Here is a 23,165-nt window from a genome sequence, read left to right as displayed (position 1 = left end):
CTAAAAATCCTTTCCTACAGTGGATGAGTGGGGTGGCCAGGTGTGCATGGGCTCCCCTTCCCTCTTTTTCACTCCCTTTCTTTCTATCCTCCTCCTAGATTCACTCTCCTCTTTCTACTCTCCCTAACTCTTTTCTATTTCCCTTTCCTCCGCTACCCGCCACATTCATCCTTACACACACAATTAAGTTACTAGGGTGATGGTTAAACATAGCTAGTAGGCTGTGTATAATTAAAATCACCATAACGCCATATTATTCAGCCACAATATTGCAATTTATTTTAATGCACTCGTAGGTTGAAAAGCCATTGCAGACGTAAAAACCTTATACTGAAATTAAAACAATTAATTACAACGAGTCATGCTTTTGTAATTACGTAGTCATATTTTTATCGCCAGGGCTTTCATTAAACGTAGATAAAATTCAAGATGAAAATATGATTTTCCTAGAAAGAGCAAATATGTAAATGTTAAAAAACAATATATATGATCATCAATAGCCCAAAGTTGTAAACAAGGTGTCACAATACGGTCCCTGTACAATATATAAACGGAGTCACTAGGATGAGGCAGTCACTGCGGACCCATCTCGGTAAGCTTATTCTAAGGATGATTTCCGTATATGTTTTAACTTTAGGTTTCATTGCCCTGACACAGGGATGCACTTGGATTCCCACCTATGACCAGGAAGATTATTGCTATGCGACATACGGTATAGTATTTCATATCTAATTCTTCATTGCCTTATACTAGAGCGCTTTCTGCTTTATATCCTGAATCTTCGTGTATATTAGTGTAACAATTAGAATCCCGTAAACTCCACTAGTCTACGAATATAACCTGATATTCCAAATCCTATTGGGTGAAAATGGAATTTCTAGTTTGAGAAAATGGGATATCTAGATTTCTATGAGGATCCTAAATTGTACTGAGATTATAGAAAAATTCGATGAGATAACAAATGGAGTCAAAATCCCTGCTTTATTGATATTAAACATAATAGTTTAAAATATCAAAACGAAATAAACAATACATTTCTGATTTCATTTTATCAGGATTTGCTCCAAATTTGTGATTTTTCGACATGCGTACTTCGATATGCGTTACGAGGCGTAACGCATATCGAAGTACGCATGTACTTCGATACATGTGTACGCGTACGCATGTACGCGTGACCGCATTGTGACACCTTGTTTACAACCTTGGGCTATTGATGATCATATATATTGTTTTTTAACATTGTTGTATTCGCAGATTAGTGGATTTTACGGGATTCTAATTGTTACACTAATATATACGAAGATTCAGGATATAAAGCAGAAAGCGCTATAGTACTTGCGCAAATACATACTTGGTGTTAAAACACGCATTCTTCAACCATGTTTTCCTCTGTCTTACAAGCTTGAACATTGCACTTACGAAATTTCTGAAAAGAATATTGCATTTATCTTTTAAGAATATCATTATAAATCGTGTTTAGGTGCACTTACAATCTTGAGTTCCGAAATTTTGAGTGGAAGGAACACTGCGTCAGTATTTTGTTGTTGAATATTGTCAATTATTTTGTATCACCGACTTTAGATAATTTTTATCGGGAACTCACAATGTAACATCCTCCCCCCACCCCCGTTGCGTGGTTTGTAAAACCAACTTTATTCGTCACGACTTCATTTTCCAATTTACTCGTTATAAACTTGTTTGCAGTGACTAATTTTGCGACCGAGATAATTTTGAACGAATACAAGAAATATTAATAAACTGGTTCGCGACGAGAAATATTCACGAGCTTCATTTCTGAACCTCATGATAATTTTTCGCACGCGAATAAAGATGTATTCAAGAAATTAATCACAACTCAACCGTCCATCAGAGTAAATCGGGTTTTTTGAAAGCTTCTTATGCTTGAAATCTGCATGGATTCTTTGATCAATTGCCTTCGTGTAAAATTCTTGGTTGGACAAGCCGAGGAGAAATTGTTGTAAGCTCCTCTGCTACACTCCGGCTGGTTTATTTTCAAATGGGATATTACCAGGGATATCCCTTAAACCCTAATGGAAAATGATTTCCTGCGTGTGAAATGTGACAGATGGCATTGCCTAGTATCCTGGGCATATCAATCAGAGCTACAATTACAGTGAAAACTGCCTAATCCGACACCTGTGCAATCTGTTTCAATGGACATTCTGACCTTTAAATTTCATTTTCAATTTCATTATCTATCAGAGTGTTTATTCCGATACACTGCGTATTCCGATGTTTGTTTCCCAGCGTATGTCGGATTAGACAGGTTTCACTGAATCTGAATCTTTGTCAGAAATTCTACAGATTTTATGAGGTTTACAGCCATTTGGTTTTTAGTGGTTTTCAATATAACATGAATATGTTGAGCAGGTCTCTACACAACAACCAATAAATAAAGAGAAAACAGCCTAGTATATTTATACACCCCAAACTAAGGCTTATCGCATCCATCTTTTGATTCAAAACAAACTATGACACTAAATATTTCATTTTTAAACAACTTGGTTTTAAACCTATGATATAATTTCCTCGTCACGAATATTCGGAAATTGTTTGTCGTTGATCCTAGTCTAATGCCTTCGTTGACACGCAAACCCTTCAATGTAGCTTTGTTTTTATTTTGCAAATGACTATTCCAAGTTTTCATTACCATACCGCTATGATAGGTTTCGTTCACATGCTGATTACTTTCTTTGATAGATTCACAATATTTTCTTTGAAAAACCGTCCTTGAGTTGATCATGTGTAAGCCACCAGCTGAATACATTATAGAGTTTAATATTAGATGTGCATGTAATCAAGTCGGTGTTTTTGATAATGTGGCAATCTGACCAACAGGTATACAATATAAGACATTTATAAGTAATGATTGTATTTATTCTGTTTGCATCCATGTTTGTCTTCAAAGGAAATTTTACATTGAATTCTTAACTTATTTTCATTTCTTAAAGCGGTTTGCACCTGGTATTTTGAGTAGTATCAATTCTTTTGAGAAGTGTATTTTTTTATTTCAACATTGAAAGAGAATTGGGAAAATAAAAAAAAAAAGGACTGGGGTCAAAATGCGTGTTATCGAGCAATAATGTTAAACACGACCTTTTTGCACTTACAATTGACTCAGGATTTATTCAATTAAACTTGATTTGTCTGTTGGTGTCAACACAACATAAGCAACACAAATCAATCATTACATAAAATAGATACATAATCATGTCATCTGAAAATACAGATAAAAAAGTTTAACGCTAGTAATGGAAATAAATAACCTTTTTGCACTTGATATGCGAAAAAAAAAATTCATGATATCATTTGAAAGTTTAAAAGGACATATCAGGAGTAATGTTAATTTCTAAAATTTCACATAATGTTCAAAGTCTTCTTTTAAATTTTGAAATAAAACTATGAAAAGTGGGGGCTAGAGATCAAATCTTTAAATTACAGTATTGGCGAAAATACTGAATTTTTATATAAAATTGTTAGTAAAATAATTTAAAGTTATTCAAGAATTGGTGTGCTGTTGGGAAAATATCTCAACCAAATTGATGAATTACAACATTTAAACTAGCTCCAATTCTCAACTATTTGTATCATAAATTATAAAACTGAAATACACGAATTGAAGTATAAGAATAGAATTTGTTTTGGATGAAACAGAAATGTAATATTATGCAGATTTAGAACATTTTGATTTATCAATCTTTCCATCATCCACCAGCAATTGGATCAGTATTGAACCAGTGAATAAGTAGTTGTAGCATCCTGCACAGTTGTGCTCAAAACCTCAGGAGGTAACTTCCTTCAAAGTGATTTTTTTTATTGAACTTACACAATTCCTACCCTGGGCGTTCAACGCATAGTCGTCTAATGCAAATCTGGATATACGCATGTCTCAGGTAGAAATTTCAAATTGCTCTGCGTTCTCTCTGATACAAATCAAATTTACATTTATACCACAGGAAATTGAAATTCCGATTTCCACCGAAATGATCCTACCGGATCCCAGCTTGCACTGTAGTATGTCCGTGCGGACTTTCCAGTTAAGAAATTGAATAGGTAACACATTTGCTTCTCACCTCTGTAACTCGGATTCGATCCTTTTTATTGAACATCGATTGGATGTAGAAGGGTACATGGTAGCTCACTTAGATTCGTAGTTTTTTCTCCGGACGTTCTAACTTTCTCTGACATAAATGCCTACACAAACATCTGCACCAAACCAGAACAAGGACAATTTAGAAAATAAGGTCCCAAGTTGGATTCACCTGACATTTCCATTATTTTGCCGAGTCGATGTTTATACATTTATTCAACATTATATTTATAATTGCGTTCATTACTATTTGACAGTTTTCGAGGCTGAAGTAAATGAGACACCTATTCTGGATTACTCAAGGACATATTACGAACATGATATATCTGTCAAAAATGCGTACAAGGTCAGTAAACTTTAAATGGCTGTCAAACGTACATACGTACAACGTAAACTTGTAAAGAACTGTCAAAGAAGATCCTAGTGTTTGAGTGCCCAGGAGACATAACAGGTTTGTAAAGTACTGGTGTACTGTAAGCAGGGAATACACACATGAACTGGTCATCAAAGAGACAAAGAATATTGATGAATGTACGTTGATTATTTGAAATGCAGGAATGAAATTTCTTTCAAAGAGGAATATACAAATTTTGTAAACGTATATTGTAGTATGAGAATTGAGATAATGGATAAGAGTACAGTTTGTAAATGCGCGCTGTATGATGGGATACAAGCATTACTGTACAAGTTTTGTGAATGTGCCCTGTATGATGGGATGCGAGCATGACTGTATAGTTTGCATATAAATTTTGTGTCTTACACTTTAGAGATAACCTTCATCTTAGGGTTATACTTCGTTATCTTCATTTTTCATAATGTAACTGTTAATATTTATGAGAAGGTACAGATAAAAAACAGTTATCATCTTAAACTCTTATAAAGAATGCAAAATTAAGAGTTGGGCAAACACCCTCTCCTCAAACACGTTTTCCTGGACAGAAGTAGGATCAGGTGTCTAGGAGGAGTAACCATCTCCTATCCGCCGCGAGCCCTAGATCTTAATCAGATAAACAGAGTAATCCGTAATCAAAATCAGTGTGTAAAGAACGACCTGACAATAAGTATGTAACACGTCAGACAACATTTGACTCCATGGCAGGTTGTAATGTGGCAAACTGGGTCAATATAAAGATCATGGAATTTGCAAAATGCTGACATCAAACGAGACTATTGAAACCCTTGTAACATCAACTTGTTTGTCATTACCTGTCTCTTTTAAAAACTGATCATACGCAGAACAAGTTTTTACGCATCGAATCGTTGAGAGACACAAAGCCATATGCAGATCATAATGGAATATTGCTACAAAATATGATGGAGAAGCTGAAATCATCCCGTTTATCATAAAGCTAAAATGGGGGCTAAGTAGAACTTTTATTGCATCCAACAATGTACCTATTTTTGAAAGCATTCTTTTGTTCAATCGTCCCATTGAATAATTTATTAAATGTGTTTAAAACTGAAGCGTGATCTTGAAGAATTTCATAGTTTGAAACTTCTGCATGGTTTAATAAACATAGCATAATAGATGATGGGTACTTTTGCTTTGACATATCTAATACCGGATTTTTAAATATTCTTTTACTTTCTATCCATTCTTACAAGGTATCAAGTTTTTTTTTCATCGTTAGACTTTGACATAATTACAATGATTGTTTAATTGATCCAGACATAGGATCCATGGCGTGTGTGATCGGTCAACAGGGGATGTTTGCTCCTCCTAGGCACCTGATCCTACCTTTGGTGTATGAAGGGTTCGTCTTTGCCCAACTCTCTAATTTGTATTCTTGATAGTAGTTATAAGATTAATCACTGTTCGTTATTTTCACAATTCATAATAGAGTTGAAGTTCTGTAACCAATTTATAGACTGGGGGTCTCTGAATTCAGGACCTTATTAATGATAAGTCATTTCAGATAATCATTTTCAACTATATCAACATTACCAGTAATGTCATGTCTAGCTGGACTACAGTTGAAAGAAGAAGGGCAAGAACACATATGTGAATTTTGTATAAGATGGTTTATGTCTAGGCACTGTAAATTTTGTAATTAAAATAGTAAAAGTATAATTATAAGAAATACAGGTCATCGACTAGAACTTGAAATATGCTGGAATACAAGAGTGAACTTTTTTTTTATAACAAAGGATATTGCTATGTTGATGGCATCTATTCCTTTGTTAGTAAATCTAAATTTAATGATTCGGCATAATTCGGAAGGATTATCATTAATAACCCGCGGTGAGAATGATACAATTCAGTCTATATTCTGGTGTTGAAAAATCAAAGTCTGGCCTTGTCTTCTTCAAATAACGTACTTAAAGCTCTTCATGGAACAACGTGAAGTATTTTGCGAATATGATGTAACCCAAATTTTGTGTTGACGAAAGGTAAAAGTGAATCAAGTGTGAAATCGTGTAAATTAAGTCTCGTCACATTCTCGTTATTTCGTAGAGAACTAGTCAAATTCCCTACATCATACGTTGTTGTTGCTTCAATATGGAAAGGCAGTGCCCAGAATCTTGATCCAGTGATCTTCACGTTGTCTTAACTGTGCGTTTCCCATTTATTTCACTCAGTTCGATGGTAACGAAGAAGAAGTCTTCGCCTTTAGAACTCTGTATGGAGACGGACCAGGTTTCTCTTGTGGGAAAGGTTTTTTGACGAAAGGGAAATCCTATCTTATATACGGTTTGTGGTTTTCATCGTATCACACACACACACACACACACACACACACACACACACACACATATATAAAGCACTAAATAATCACAACTAGGTACTGAAAATTTTCGCCCCAGCCCGGGGTCGAACCAGCGACGTACGGCACCCACCGCCTAGCAAGATTGTCAAACCAGTGCGTAAGTCCACTCGGCCACAACGACTTCCCTATTTATTTAGTGCTTTATATATTAATTAATTGATTATCACATGTATCGTTTAGATCCTAGGGGTAAACGTAAGGTTGGGTGTTATAATTGTTTGTTTGTGCTTATATATATATATATATATATATATATATATATATATATATATATATATAATATATGTATATATACTACTCAAAATTTGATAAGGATCACTAGGTTATATATGTGTAATTTACCACTAACATAACAAAAGACATCAATTTGACTCAGAAACGTGTTTACTCAGGTTATGAATGAAAATTCATGAACGGCATGAACTTTTATCAATACGGAATGCTTGAAATCTGATAACAACACCAAAAGGTATTTCATTACAAAACGTTAACAGCAAAACAGAGAAAAAATTACACAGTTTTGGGGGATAGTCCATCATTACACTTAGTCGATGAAGCGTCAATACCGGGTATGGCCTCCCCTTGCATCAATGACGGCTTGACAACATCGAGCCATGCTGTCAATAAGCACTGGATGTTTCCAATGGGAAGGTTGTTCCACTCTTCCACGAGGGCGTTTCCGAGCTCTGCCAAAGTCGTGGGTTGTGCTCTACGGCGTGAAAGGGCAACCTGCAGCATGTTCCATACATGTTCAATCGGGTTCAAGTCCGGCGAGCGTGCTGGCCAGTTCATACGGACAACTGTCTCCTGCTGAAGGTACTGCTCCACCAACCTGGCGCGATGAGGACGGGCGTTATCATCCATCAGGATGAACTCAGGGCCAACAGCACCAGCGTAGGGTCTGACGTAAACATCGAGGATCTCATCCCGGTACCGCACCCCCGTCATTGTTCCTCTCTCCAGGACATGAAGATATGTTCTTCCATCCCTGCTGATTCCACCCCAGACCATGATGGAACCACCACCATAACGGTCATGTTCACTGATGTTGGCATCATGGAAACGTTCACGTTGTCGTCGCCACACTCGGTGACTCCTGTCTGTAAAGTCCAAACAATACCTGGACTCATCGGTGAACAGAACTTGAACCCATTCGTTCTGTGTCCAAGTGACATGATCTCCAGCCCAGTCCAATCGCTCCCGTCGGTGTCGAACAGTCAGAGGGACTCGAACACATGCCCTTCTCGAGTTGAGACCTGCATTGTGAAGGCGATTCCGTATCGTCTGAGTGGACACATTCACCCTGAGGCGTTCAGGAGGTCGTTACGTAGGCTGGTTGCTGTCCAGAAGGGGTGGCGTCGTGCCTGAAGAGCCACAAAATGGTCTTGGCGTTGGGTTGTCGACCTCTGACGACCACCCCCATGTCGGTGTGCTACTGTACCAAAAGTTTGCTGTCGGTTCCAGGACTTGTTTACAACGCTCAGGCTGACGTTTAGTGCATTTGCAACCTCACGTTGTGAATAGCAAGCGTCAAGCATTCCAATACATCTGCCCAGTTCTGTCGCCAGGCGACGCCTTACACGTTGAGGGGGCATTGTGTTGATAAACGTAGTGTAAACACTCAAGTGAGTTTGAAATTTTAGAAAGAATCAGACACCGATGCCTGAGTGAAAATCGTGCAATGGTAGCAAAAGCATAAACTGTGATGAGAAAAGCATTTCCCATGGCATGAAATGCACGTGCAAGTTTGTTGAACACGTTTTTGATTTCATTTGGACACAATATTGCCAGTTATGCAGTTATTAATTTTTAAACAGAAAAATATCTATGATCCTTATCAAATTTTTAGTAGTAGTATATATATATATATATATATATATATATATATATATATATATATACACATAGATAATAGTTACTTTTAGCAATGATCGGTAAAAGTATAGGTAAAAAATAAAAATGAAACACGAAGACTTCGTGTTTCATTTTTATTTTTTACTTATATATATATATATATATATATATATATATATATATATATATATGTACATATGATTCCAAAGCGCTTTCGCTCTACGGCTCTTCAGTGGAATTTGTAAAGCACCAAATCATATGAAATGGAGGTCGTTATAAAAACATAGCATAGGCACCTTGATTTTGTATTCTTTGTGGGATTCATGAGATTGATCTCTGCTTCTTCATTCATAGGTATTCGAATCAAAACACGAATTTCAGAAATATTTTCTCTTTTTGAAACAGCAAAAAGGTTTGGCGTTAATTTACATATTAGCGAATACCAATCAATGGAATACGTCAACGACACTGATATAGAACGGATAACTAAAAAATACGACTGTAGCTGTACGGTAAGCTTCTTCTACTTTAGGATCACTAAGAATTTCTACTAATAGGATCACTAAGACTTTCTACTAATAGGATCACTAAGACTTTCTACTAATAGAATCAGTAAGACTATCTACTACAGAATCAGTAAGGCTACCTACTACAGAATTAACAAGACTACCTACTATATAATTAACAAGACTACCTACTATATAATTAACAAGACTACCTACTATAGAATTAACAAGACTACCTACTACAGAATTAACAAGACTATCTACTATATAATTAACAAGATTGTCTACTATAGAATCAGCAAGACTATCTACCATAGAATCAGTAAGACTATCTACCATAGAATCAGTAAGACTACCTACTATAGAATTAACAAGACTACCTACTACAGAATTAACAAGACTACCTACTATATAATTAACAAGACTGTCTACTATAGAATCAGCAAGACTATCTACCATAGAATCAGTAAGACTATCTACCATAGAATCAGTAAGACTATCTACTGTAGAATTAGTAATACCATCTACTATAGAATCAGTAAGACTATCTACTATAGAATTAGTAATGCTATCTACTATAGAATCAGTAAGACTATCTACTATAGAATCAGTAAGACTATCTACTATAGAATCAGTGAGACTATCTACTATAGAATCAGTAATACTATTTATTATAGAATTAGTAAGACTATCTACTATAGAATTAATAAGACTATTTACTATAGAATCAGTAAGACTATTTACTATAGAATCAGTAAGACTATCTACTATAGAATTAGTAATGATATCTACTATAGAATCAGTAAGACTATTTACTATAGAATCAGTAAAACTATTTATTATAGAATCAGTAAGACTATCTATTATAGAATCAGTAAAACTATCTATTGTAGAATCAGTAAAACTATCTTCTATAGAATCAGTAAGATTATCTACTATAGAATCAGTAAGACTATCTACTATAGAATCAGTAATACTATCTACTATAGAATCAGTAAGACTATCTATTATAGAATCAGTAAGACTATCTACTATAGAATCAGTGAGACTATTTACTATAGAATCAGTAATGCTATCTACTATGAAATTAACAAGACTATCTACTATAGAATTAGTAAGAATATCTATTATAGAATTAGTAAGACTATCTATTATAGAATCAGTAAGACTATTTACTATAGAATCAGTAAAACTATTTACTATAGAATCAGTAATACTATCTATAATAGAATCAGTAAAACTATCTACTATAGAATTAGTAAGACTATCTATTATAGAATCAGTAAGACTATCTACTATAGAATCAGTAAGACTATCTACTATAGAATCAGTAATATCTACCATAGAATCAGTAATACTATCTATTATAGAATTAGTAAGACTATCTATTATAGAATCAGTAAGACTATCTACTATAGAATCAGTAAGACTATCTACTATAGAATCAGTAATATCTACCATAGAATCAGTAAGACTATCTATTATAGAATCAGTAATACTATCTATTATAGAATTAGTAATACTATCTATTATAGAATTAGTAATACTATCTATTATAGAATTAGTAAGACTATCTATTATAGAATCAGTAAGACTATCTATTATGGAATCAGTAAGACTATCTATTATAGAATTAGTAAGACTATCTATTATAGAATCAGTAATACTATCTATTATAGAATTAGTAAGACTATCTATTATAGAATCAGTAAGACTATCTATTATAGAATCAGTAATACTATCTATTATAGAATCAGTAATACTATCTATTATAGAATCAGTAAGACTATCTATTATAGAATTAGTAAGACTATCTATTATAGAATCAGTAAGACTATCTACTATAGAATTAGTAAGACTATCTATTATAGAATTAGTAAGACTATCTATTATAGAATTAGTAAGACTATCTATTATAGAATTAGTAAGACTATTTATTATAGAATCAGTAAGACTATTTATTATAGAATCAGTAAGACTATCTATTATAGAATCAGTAAGACTATCTATTATAGAATCAGTAATACTATCTATTATAGAATCAGTAATACTATCTATTATAGAATTAGTAAGACTATCTATTATAGAATCAGTAAGACTATCTATTATAGAATCAGTAAGACTATATATTATAGAATCAGTAATACTATCTATTATAGAATTAGTAAGACTATCTATTATAGAATTAGTAAGACTATCTATTATAGAATCAGTAAGACTATCTACTATAGAATTAGTAAGACTATCTATTATAGAATTAGTAAGACTATCTATTATAGAATTAGTAAGACTATCTATTATAGAATTAGTAAGACTATTTACTATAGAATCAGTAAGACTATTTATTATAGAATCAGTAATACTATCTATTATAGAATCAGTAAGACTATCTATTATAGAATCAGTAATACTATCTATTATAGAATTAGTAAGACTATCTATTATAGAATCAGTAAGACTATCTATTATAGAATTAGTAATACTATCTATTATAGAATCAGTAAGACTATCTATTATAGAATTAGTAAGACTATCTATTATAGAATCAGTAAGACTATCTATTATAGAATCAGTAAGACTATCTATTATAGAATTAGTAAGACTATCTACTATAGAATCAGTAAGACTATCTATTATAGAATTAGTAAGACTATCTATTATAGAATCAGTAAGACTATTTATTATAGAATCAGTAAGACTATCTATTATAGAATCAGTAAGACTATCTGTTATAGAATCAGTAATACTATCTATTATAGAATTAGTAAGACTATCTATTATAGAATCAGTAAGACTATCTATTATAGAATTAGTAATACTATCTATTATAGAATCAGTAAGACTATCTATTATAGAATTAGTAAGACTATCTATTATAGAATTAGTAAGACTATCTATTATAGAATTAGTAAGACTATTTATTATAGAATCAGTAAGACTATTTATTATAGAATCAGTAAGACTATCTATTATAGAATCAGTAAGACTATCTATTATAGAATCAGTAATACTATCTATTATAGAATCAGTAATACTATCTATTATAGAATTAGTAAGACTATCTATTATAGAATCAGTAAGACTATCTATTATAGAATCAGTAAGACTATCTATTATAGAATCAGTAAGACTATCTACTATAGAATTAGTAAGACTATCTATTATAGAATTAGTAAGACTATCTATTATAGAATTAGTAAGACTATCTATTATAGAATTAGTAAGACTATTTATTATAGAATCAGTAAGACTATTTATTATAGAATCAGTAATACTATCTATTATAGAATCAGTAAGACTATCTATTATAGAATCAGTAATACTATCTATTATAGAATTAGTAAGACTATCTATTATAGAATCAGTAAGACTATCTATTATAGAATTAGTAATACTATCTATTATAGAATCAGTAAGACTATCTATTATAGAATTAGTAAGACTATCTATTATAGAATCAGTAATACTATCTATTATAGAATCAGTAAGACTATCTATTATAGAATTAGTAAGACTATCTACTATAGAATCAGTAAGACTATCTATTATAGAATTAGTAAGACTATCTATTATAGAATCAGTAAGACTATTTATTATAGAATCAGTAAGACTATCTATTATAGAATCAGTAAGACTATCTATTATAGAATCAGTAATACTATCTATTATAGAATTAGTAAGACTATCTATTATAGAATCAGTAAGACTATCTATTATAGAATTAGTAATACTATCTATTATAGAATCAGTAAGACTATCTATTATAGAATTAGTAAGACTATCTATTATAGAATCAGTAAGACTATCTATTATAGAATCAGTAAGACTATCTATTATAGAATTAGTAAGACTATCTACTATAGAATCAGTAAGACTATCTATTATAGAATTAGTAAGTACTTAGTTACAGTTCGGTTGACAATAGTTTTCTCGGGGTGAAAATTTCAATGTTACTCTCATGCAATTTTTATATATTATCTGTTATATTGAAATCACTTATATTGAACCATTTGTTATATTGAATTAAAAATAAATCCACGGTAACATTAACTATATAGTTCAACATCGGTTACATTGAATTTTGTATAATAAGAACGATTCAAGTCGGTCCACTGAATTTCAATATATACGGAGTAGACTGTATTTTGAAGTAAAATTACAAAATCTTTAAAAATTCATTGATGAAAAATTTGAAACATTCAAAGACAAATCAGTTAATCGTGACGTCATTGCTTTTTCAGATTGTATTCAATTACCCCAAAGTGCTGGGTAACGGTCCGGGGATTGAACTACCCCCGCCAACAATGAACAAGTGTAATGTTCCTACAAACTACAACTGCCTACGGACGTGGTACTGCAAACGTAACTCCGATGGCCGCTGTACCTGGGGGACTCTTGGTAACTGCCATTACATGTAATATCAAGAGGACATTACATCATGATTGTATACTATGCTAATTAAATGATGAAGATGCTTGATTTTTAATTTTTCAAATTTTGCAATTGACGAAAATGCTTAATTAAAAAGGGGAGACTTTGCACGCCTATATATTTCATGAATTGGTTTACAACATCATGGATGGAACTTTAAAAACGAAATACATGTAAGGGGAAGATAACGAACAGTGATCAAACTCCTATAAGCAATACATGTTCACTTCTGACACACTAGCATATACATTGTGTATGATTGTCACGATTGACCGGCACTCTGATCAGTAAATACAAAGTTGTTTTTGGTTATATATATATATATATATATATATATATATATATATACTGTATATATATATATATATATATATATATATATATATATATATATATATATATATATATATTTATATATATCACATATATATTCACAATAAAACCAACAATATAATACACAAGTATAGATGATTAAGTGTCTAGATCCTTTAAATATGGCCCTGCTTTGTTTCTGTTGCCCGTTTTTTCCCACTTCACGTGAATTGTTCCTAGACTGTGAATGATATGACGACCGTTCCACGTGTACCACATGCTACTAAGTCGACTTTGAGATTTCTCCACTATAACATACGGACACTCTGTCCGCTCTAAGAACCCTCCGGATCCTTATCCTCAGGTTTGACTGGGAAGTAGGTGATATCCAGAGCCTCGTCTGTACATGTCCACTACTAGCGCAGGTTAAAGTCGGGAACCTCGTCCTGACATTATTGATAAGCCTACCCCGGAAACCTTAAACAATAAAGCTTACATAAGCACTATATGTCCCTAACATTGAGTCATATAAATATCAGAGCGCTTTCTTGACACTCAAAATATACATGGATTTACACATCGTAAAGAACGGCGAACAGTATTAACAGTAGTACTCTTCATAATACACAGAAGTATCTATGAATCAACGTGCCTGTATTCCTATACATTGCACGAAGACTGGGTTAAATTCTGATAAGAATGACTTAACTCTAGCTATGAACACGTGGCAACGATGTTCCGTAAAGAGGTATAGCGCACTTGGTATGCAATTTCGCCTACATAAATACCGTTTTCTTGAATATCATTTTTTTACAATTATTCTGCTATACAATGTCAGTTTATACTTGTGTTTACCCAAATTACTTAATAAAGATATTGATATTTTGATAGTATATTTATTTGATAAGCATAAAACATCACTCTGATTATATAGAGTATATAGTAGATGTAACGTAATGGGCATAAAAAACTGCAAACTGTTGTAAAAGGCCACCTTAAACCAGAAATAAAACACTGAAGTTGTTTTACCTGCTTATGACTGTATATAAGTCTGTTTGAGGAAATTTGGTTTAAGGTGGCCCTCTTGTTGAAAATGGATAAAATATGAAAAAATCGTTCTCAAAATTTACCTTGAGTTTTAGCAGCCTGTCAAACATTAAAACTTTAAACTTACAAGCCTGGGTGGCCTAGTGGTTAAGGTGCTCGGTAATCTTACACTTAAACCATACATTCCCCGAGTTCAAGTCCAATATTTTTCCAATCTACTTTATTTTTTTTTTTTTTTTTTTTTTTGCTTTTCATTTTATTGGGTCGTTTTCTTGAGGGGGAGGGGGGGTGTTAAATGTGATACATATATCATAACAAATATTAGTCATTCTCATCATAACCTCTAATATTTGCAAGTTACGACTTAAGAAAGGAAATTTATTCCGAGATCATTGTACATGTAGTTCCGCTTGTTTACACTAACATGTTCCTGTGTGCACAGGAATTTCAAACCGTAATGTGGCTGACGAAAAGCTAAACAAATACTACAAGAAAAAGGACACAAATGCACAGCATGTAATAAGTAAAAATAAGTCAAGGGAGGAAAAGAACTGTTATACAGTTCGACTTCTCAAAAAAAAAGAAAAAAATAGAATAAATAAAAACTCATGTAGCAACTGTCATATGATATTTAGGCAAAGATAAGCACTCGAATTCTCAACCAAAGGTAAATAAACTGATGACATCTATTAAAGGCGCTGCAGTCATGTCAGAAAAAGACAGTGAGTTAAGTAATGCCATATGTAAAAGGGTTGTTGTGTAATATGAATGCACAGGTCTATGAAAATATTGTACTGTTCATCATTCCAAATAGGGAAATGGTTTATTAAGTAAAGAACGACTCATATAAATGTCAGTAATGCTAAACTGAGGCAGTTATTTATCTTGGTTAACGAAACATCTAAAACGTTGGCCTTATATTTAAATATAACACGCCAGTCTATTATTGGAAACCGGTTTTTTCCATTTAGAGTCGGCCGTATCGTCAGCAAATGCGCTATACCTCTTTATAGAATATTAGGCTTCACACAAATTACACAGAAACTACAATGAGCAAATTAAGATGTTTAAATAAAAATAAAAGTGAACTTACCCCGTCTGGAGATGCTATTACCACAAAATTTAGTCAAGAACTTGATTATAATGCTGATTGTCACATATTTACAGTGATTTTCTTTTGTTGTTCAGGAATTGTATCTGATTATCATCAACAGGTTTTTTTTTATGGCATATGTGATAAAACGAGCTCCTCCCACCTTGTTATCGCATGGGCGGTACTAACATCAGAATTACACAATAGAAACAAGACAGGGATAATTCAGCTTTCGTGAAGTTACTTTTGCTGTTTCTCGGGTAAAGCGTGCGCCGATCGATGTCTGGGGCGTTGAAACAGACAAAAAGTGTTATGTAACAAATACATGTATACACATACCTGTGACCTTTCTCTCTCTCTCTCTCTCTCTCTCTCTCTCTCTCTCTCTCTCTCTCTCTCTCTCTCTCATTTTATAAAGAGTTTGCTAATGCAAGTCTTTAATCCTCTTCCCACTTTAATATTTGTGTTATACAGCCACCAATATGTGATAGATACTGCCAGGATAATCAGTTTTCGTTAAAGCTGACATGAATTAATAAATATATCATAATTCTATATGTCCGCCATATTTCTCTGCTAATCCGCCATATTAGTTGGATATTCTATTGTTATATGTATCAGGATTTGCATAGTATATAAGGTCAGCTATCTTCAATCAGGGGAAGTATCAGAGTATAATATTTACCCTGTATTGTGCCATGAATCCTTATACCGTATGATTTACTGGTCCGAGTATTGCAGATTTATAAATCAGGAAATCATTTAGGTACATAAATTGTTCATGCATATATAATTTGCACATACAGCACTGTACGAGTGTATGGAGAGAGAGAGAGAGAGAGAGAGAGAGAGAGAGAGAGAGAGAGAGAGAGAGAAAATAAATGAAGTTCAGAGGAGAGGGGCGATTCAAACGATGATCTTGTGATGATCTTGTAATAATCGTGCTCTTATTAAGACAAATGATATCGTTAATTCAATAAAAGAGAAGAGTAACTCAATATTGCTCTCATTAATTGATAATACAGATTTATTTGATTCATTTAAAGCACATAATAATTGAAAATTAAACATATCTTTAAATAATGTTATTTTCAATTACTTCATTTTATGATAATTTGGCATTCAATAGATCTTATATATCTATGCCATTTTGCGTTATTACATTCTGCGTTGAACTCGATGCAAATTGTACTAATGCAAAATGTAATAATTTAATTTATCATAAATCATGCGTCATATATTATCAAGCACATAGAATCAAGGAGAGGGGACAAGAGTGTCTGTCTCCCACCTTTAATAACAATATCTTTTTTTTGTTATTTTGTAATGCAAATAAAAGATATATTGGGTTACAACCCCCCTCCTCCCACTTGACCCCAGCTTGAAATTTCTGATATAATAGTAGAAGACACACATCACCACCAATTAAGAAAATGAAGATATTATGAGGCACTCATAGTAGCTAGAGGACTCTAACCACCTCATCCCACCCCCAACGATTGACGAAAATGAAGTATAGGGGGAAATTATTGAGGCAGTCAAAGTAAAAGACTCTTTGACCCTTAACCCCCACATTAGGACTTTGAGCATCGGACAAAACATCTTGGTTTGTTTGGGTTTTTTGTTTTATTTTATTGCTGTTTTCATTCATCTTTTTCAAATTATTATTTTGAATGGCAAGAAATTTTGAAGAATCCAATTTTCCATTTTTTCTTCCTGTTGACCCCCCCCCCCCCCCGCCCCCCCCCCCCCCCCCCCCCCCCCCCGAAAAATGACGATACATGTCTAGTTATTACATGTACATTTTGCTTTGCAACACATACATGTATACTAATTGTATGGTGTTGAATTGCACCCTTTACTAAGTTTTCCTTCATTTACACAATGTAAGGAATGGTAAACCAAAATCACAAAACAAAATGCATAAAGACCAAGATATTTTTAAGCGTAGGAACTTCCTTCACGAATACATAAATACATGTATTCAGAAAAATCGCATGCATGTATTGCAGGACTATATATATCATATGTGTGTTTTAACGTTTCTGTAACATGCCATAATGATTACTTTCAGGCTTGAGTGTAATTTATTCATAAATATTTTCATTTCGTAGATCTGGCGCAATGGATATACAATGTATACTGAAAATAGACATACCTCTGTACGTCGAAATTTCAAATTCAAATGTATTCAATTAGATGTTAGTATTCATAAATCAGTAAAATTGGTGTTGAAGTTTTATTTGATATGATACAGTGTCAATATACTGTAATGCATTAGTAGGATATGCAAAAGCCAAGAGTATAAACCTTTTCCTTTTTCAATATTTGTATCAATATCTATATGATTAGGAAAAAACATTATATAATTTATATCCGGATTTATATAGCGATTTAGATATCAATAGAAACAAAGCTGCATAGTTTGGGGAGGGGTTTTAACGAGTCTGATTAAATTAAAAGAAGGAACCCCACATTTGCATTCAAACTAGATGTACTTCAAAATGAATTCATTTCTGCTGACTGAAAGCATTATTCTAAATTCGGGAACGAATCTTGCATACAAAATCATTGATAAGGGACACACATAAATTCGAGCTCCTTTGGAATTTAATAAAATGCAGATATGCACCTTTCTTTTAACACGAATTGATATGTTGTTTCAGGCATGTATACAGGGGTTTGGGGTGGACAGGGAGGCTGGTCTGCTCTCCCCACTTTTTTGACAATTTACTTTTTTCCGTTATTCTAACATACAAAGTCAGTATTTTCTACATGCACAGTTCAAACTAATATATATTTTTTAATTTGTAATGAATACAATTATAAACATCAACTCCTGTAAGTTTCTACTATATTGTCAATCAAAATATTTTAAATAGCTGGAAATTTTTAATGCTTGTAAGCTTACATTTATATCATTGATCTTTTTTTTCCTTCTGTGAAATGATATATTGTACATCGAAGTAGGACGCTCTCTCTCTCTCTCTCTCTCTCTCTCTCTCTCTCACCTGTTCAATCAATGACTATGAACATACAGAGACCGTAAATAATTATATGGTTCCCAAAGAGATAATAAAACTATATTTTCGTTTATATATTTCCTTTTATATGTGTCTTTGTGTAATCAACTGTTTATTATGGATTGCAAATGTAATACCCGCATTTTCACACAGATGTATATTTCGATCATTATTCCCTTATCTGTATATCCAAGTTTGTAAATTTTGAATTGTACACGCAAGATATCCAACCAGATGCTCAGTGTATATGATTAGATTCCCGATTTCTATAAACTACAGAACCTCGACCAGACAAACATTCAATACAGGAAAATTTTTCGACTCTAACATCTTCCCTGATTAAAGACACCCTGTTTGGCACGGGTGAAGTGTGTCGCAGTCTGTATAATGGAATGACAACGTGTTGTAAAGTTCTAACGAGATACAAATGGAGTTTATCATTTTGTTTCGTGGATTTATCAGAATAAAGAGAATAAAAAATAATCCATCGGGCGGTCCGCCCATCTCTTTGATAATGTGAATTTTACGAGGATGCTAGAAGATCACCGACTTGTCACATATTTCAAAAGCTTCTCATTTTACATTTATTGAATCATACATTCAATACAATGGTAGATTGTCATATTCCATCGTCGGACGATGCATGTGTATATAAAATTTTAAGACACGTTACCTGTAAAACAGCTAAACTGTGTATATCTGTTACATAACGATTCCTGTCTGCTTCAACGTCCATCATTAATCGGTGCACGCATTACCCGTAAAACTAACTTAAAGCTGACATGAATTAATAAATACGTACACCATACTCTGGAACTTGAAAATTTTGGTCCAAATGGCGGAGATTCGAATACGAGCACGTGAACATGTATTTCTCCATATTGAATCTCGTGTACCCAAGTTCACGTCGTTTTGAGATGTTACATAAAATCCGTAAAAGTATGTAAATCTTAATTTCTTAATCATTTATAATCACTCCTCGATTAATGCGATTGTACCACGTCTCCTATGTTTGTGAATGTGCTAAACACCGACGCTGAATATGACGTTGCAATGCACTGTCTACATCAATTACGCTATGTTTTCCGCGTTCAAATGTTACAGTTAGGATGCTTTGACAGAGCTCTGTCCTCACCCTTTAGGTGCTAACTTCGAGATATTTTTTGTCCTGTTATGCATATAGATTTAAGTCCAATACTATTTGCTTCGCCTTTGAAAACGGTCACGCCGTAAGACATATTATTTGTTTCTGTTGAATAAACTTATAATGATCGATAGAATTGGTAAGTTCTTCTTTTCATGATTCCTTATCTATAAATACACATTGTAGATCTATAAATACGAAGCATACAGAAGAATCCCCAACATTCCAATAGAAAGTAGTTCCGGAATTTATTTTTTCGTTGGATACGAGATATTCCAATAACTTTTCAACCAATGAAAAAGCGTGTAACATGGAACAGTATGTAGAGATTATCTCCAAAGAAAAAGAAAAAAAACCAAAAAACTCGAGGCTACGTGTAACGTCACAATGCACGGTTTACGTCGGCTGGCGCTATATTCCCTGCGTTAAAGGAATAGGCAGATACTGTAATTATCCTCATGTATCCCCCTTTGATATTTAAATGTTAAAGTGTACTGGGCGTTTACCGTAAGGAGAATTTCCTAAATAATAAATAATACATATTTTTAAATGAATTATGATTTACCGTACTTAACAGAATACTGTTTATCTCTTGGGACACGCCAATAACCATTCCATGCTTCGCTCTTTCCAGCGGTCATACCGTATTATATATCACGAGTTATGAGATTGATCACTGTTCGTCATTTTCACCTTTCCCTATGGTGGTATATATATGAACAATATCATTCCGGTCAGTGTTGAGATCCATGGGCCGTTTGCCTTTATTCTTTATTCACATTAATCTCAGCTGAGATTCGACTTGGCTGGATATTTGGACTGACGTCTTCAGCGAATCTCGTAGCAATCTTTCATCATTCATCTCTGGAAATTTACATTCAGCTTCTGTCGGTTCTAAAAATTAATGCGCAACTGGGAGACATTGTCGCTCGATTCAAATAAGTTATTTGACTATTAAACAAAACCAGCTATTTATGTTGCGTTACTGTCTAGGTATGTAATTGCATAATGATAAGTATCCGTTCAAATGATGACTTCCATAGCGCAATATTTTATCTCTCGAAATTGAAGAGTTCCCATAAACTGTTTTTTTTTTTAAATTAGTGATATACAAGTACATATGTAGGAATGTGGAGATACGTTATATCAATGATTTTATATAACATACAATTTCAGAAGATAAAATGTGCCACGGAAAGCGTCATTTGAACGGAAAATTTAGTAGTAGGTTTTTCTTATGTAACTTAGATACCTAGTAGATAAGCAATGCAAAATTACTTTAACAGTCAAATCACTTAATGGAAGCGAACAGTAGTGTCACCTAAGTGCACATTAATTACTAGAACTTACCGAAGCTGAATGTATATTTCCAGACATGAATTATGAAAAAATGCTCTGAGATTTGGTAAAGGGTCAGTCCAAATATTCATCGGAGCCGAATCTTAGCCGAGGTTATATTCACATGTGTGTAGATCATGACAGCACAGAAATCGTTAATTTTGTGAAAAGATGTCTTTAAACAAAAATGTGTTCTCACGAAAAAAATTCCACATGGCCTAAATGATTTTGACTCAGTTCATAGGTCATATGATTCAACATGTTTTGAAATCTCATTTTAACTGGCTAATGCACTGAAGTTGAAACAATAAAACGAGCATTCAGATGTAAACGGAAAGATTTTGATTGTGACGTCATAATGATGTGAAAACATAACACGAAACATGACCATTTCGTTACGTACAGTGAATTTTACAAAACAAAACTTAACCAAATAAAATGTAAAGATCAAGCAAACTGCGAAATTGGAAGAGAATGAGAATAATAGTGTTCCTATTGTTATTAGCGACCGTTGGTGCTGATACATCACCAGTAAAATTGAGTGTCCGACGGTTTGATCAGCATTAACGGTCCCAAATAACAAATGACAAAGTTATTTCCCAATGGTCATGATAGGCAGGACACTGATCACGAAATCGAAACATCATGTCAGCGACTCTACGTCAGTTATGACAATCTATGCTTTACTTTATGGTAGCGTTTATGTCGTTTGGTAGTCTGTGACGTCAGAGCCGATAATCTATGCTTTATTCAAACTTCCGCCAGAGTACGTTTGCTCAAAAACCAAACTCTTCCAGTTATGCATTACGTAGGTGACGTAATGAAGCCTCGACAGGGAGTTTGATGTTTTACTTTAATTAATATGTCTTACGGCGTGACCGTGTTTGAGGGCGAAGCAAAACGTATTGGCATTAGTATCTATATCCAAAACAACCCGAAGTTAGCACGAGGACAGAGCTAAGCATCCTAATTTTGGACATTTGATTCGCCTATATATTGAACATGGGAAATATAACGCAATTGATGTAAACAGTGCATTGTGACGTCATATTCAACATTGGTATTTAGCAAATTTGCAAACATAGGAGACATGGCACAATCACGTTAATCGAGGAGTGATTATATATGAATAAAAAAAATAAGATTTACATGCTTTTACAGATTTTATGCAACACCTCAGAACGACTTGAACTAGGGTAGACGAGATTCAAAATGGAGAAATACATGTCCACGCACTAATATCCGAGTCAACACCATATTGAAACTTTAAATTTCCGGTGAAGATCTGCAGCAAAAGTAGTAATATAGTCCAATCGTTCTGCACCTTTTGAACTTGAGTCATCCAGTGCTGAACAACCACAATATGGTTGACTTGTTTGAACCTGAAGGCTAATAGCTGGTGAAAACGAATCTGATCTGTCGAAACGGACGATCAACATTCATTCAAATATTGTGAGGGTAATGCCAAGTTGAACTACAACGGATGACAGATGCATAAAATCCAACGTAATGAAGGAAAATTGCTTGGAGAAAATGAT

The 23,165-nt window shown here is 33.4% G+C and overlaps 2 protein-coding genes across 4 annotated transcripts in view; both read left to right on the top strand.

Moving 5' to 3' along the window:
* Positions 1–23,165, top strand: part of LOC125665806 (uncharacterized) — a 247,148-nt gene that overhangs the window by 68,866 nt on the left and 155,117 nt on the right. The gene's annotated exons all lie outside the window — the stretch shown is intronic.
* LOC130046470 (uncharacterized) lies at positions 384–13,718 on the top strand. 3 transcript variants are annotated; one of them, XM_056150987.1, is made up of 5 exons: positions 384–592; positions 4,369–4,457; positions 6,692–6,803; positions 9,139–9,245; positions 13,481–13,718. In XM_056150987.1, the coding sequence occupies exons 1-5, from the start codon at positions 565–567 to the stop codon at positions 13,655–13,657; spliced, it is 513 nt and encodes a 170-aa protein (XP_056006962.1). In that variant the 5' UTR covers positions 384–564; the 3' UTR covers positions 13,658–13,718. The 3 variants fall into 3 exon arrangements, with proteins under 3 accessions (XP_056006962.1, XP_056006961.1, XP_056006963.1); XM_056150986.1 differs by having other exon boundaries at positions 413–712; XM_056150988.1 differs by lacking the exon at positions 4,369–4,457 and having other exon boundaries at positions 582–712.

This window comes from Ostrea edulis, chromosome 10 (assembly GCF_947568905.1).
Source record: "Ostrea edulis chromosome 10, xbOstEdul1.1, whole genome shotgun sequence".
Lineage (NCBI taxonomy): Eukaryota > Metazoa > Mollusca > Bivalvia > Ostreida > Ostreidae > Ostrea > Ostrea edulis.
The sequence above is the reverse complement of the archived record's forward strand: the minus strand, read 5'-3'. Positions and strand labels throughout refer to the sequence as shown.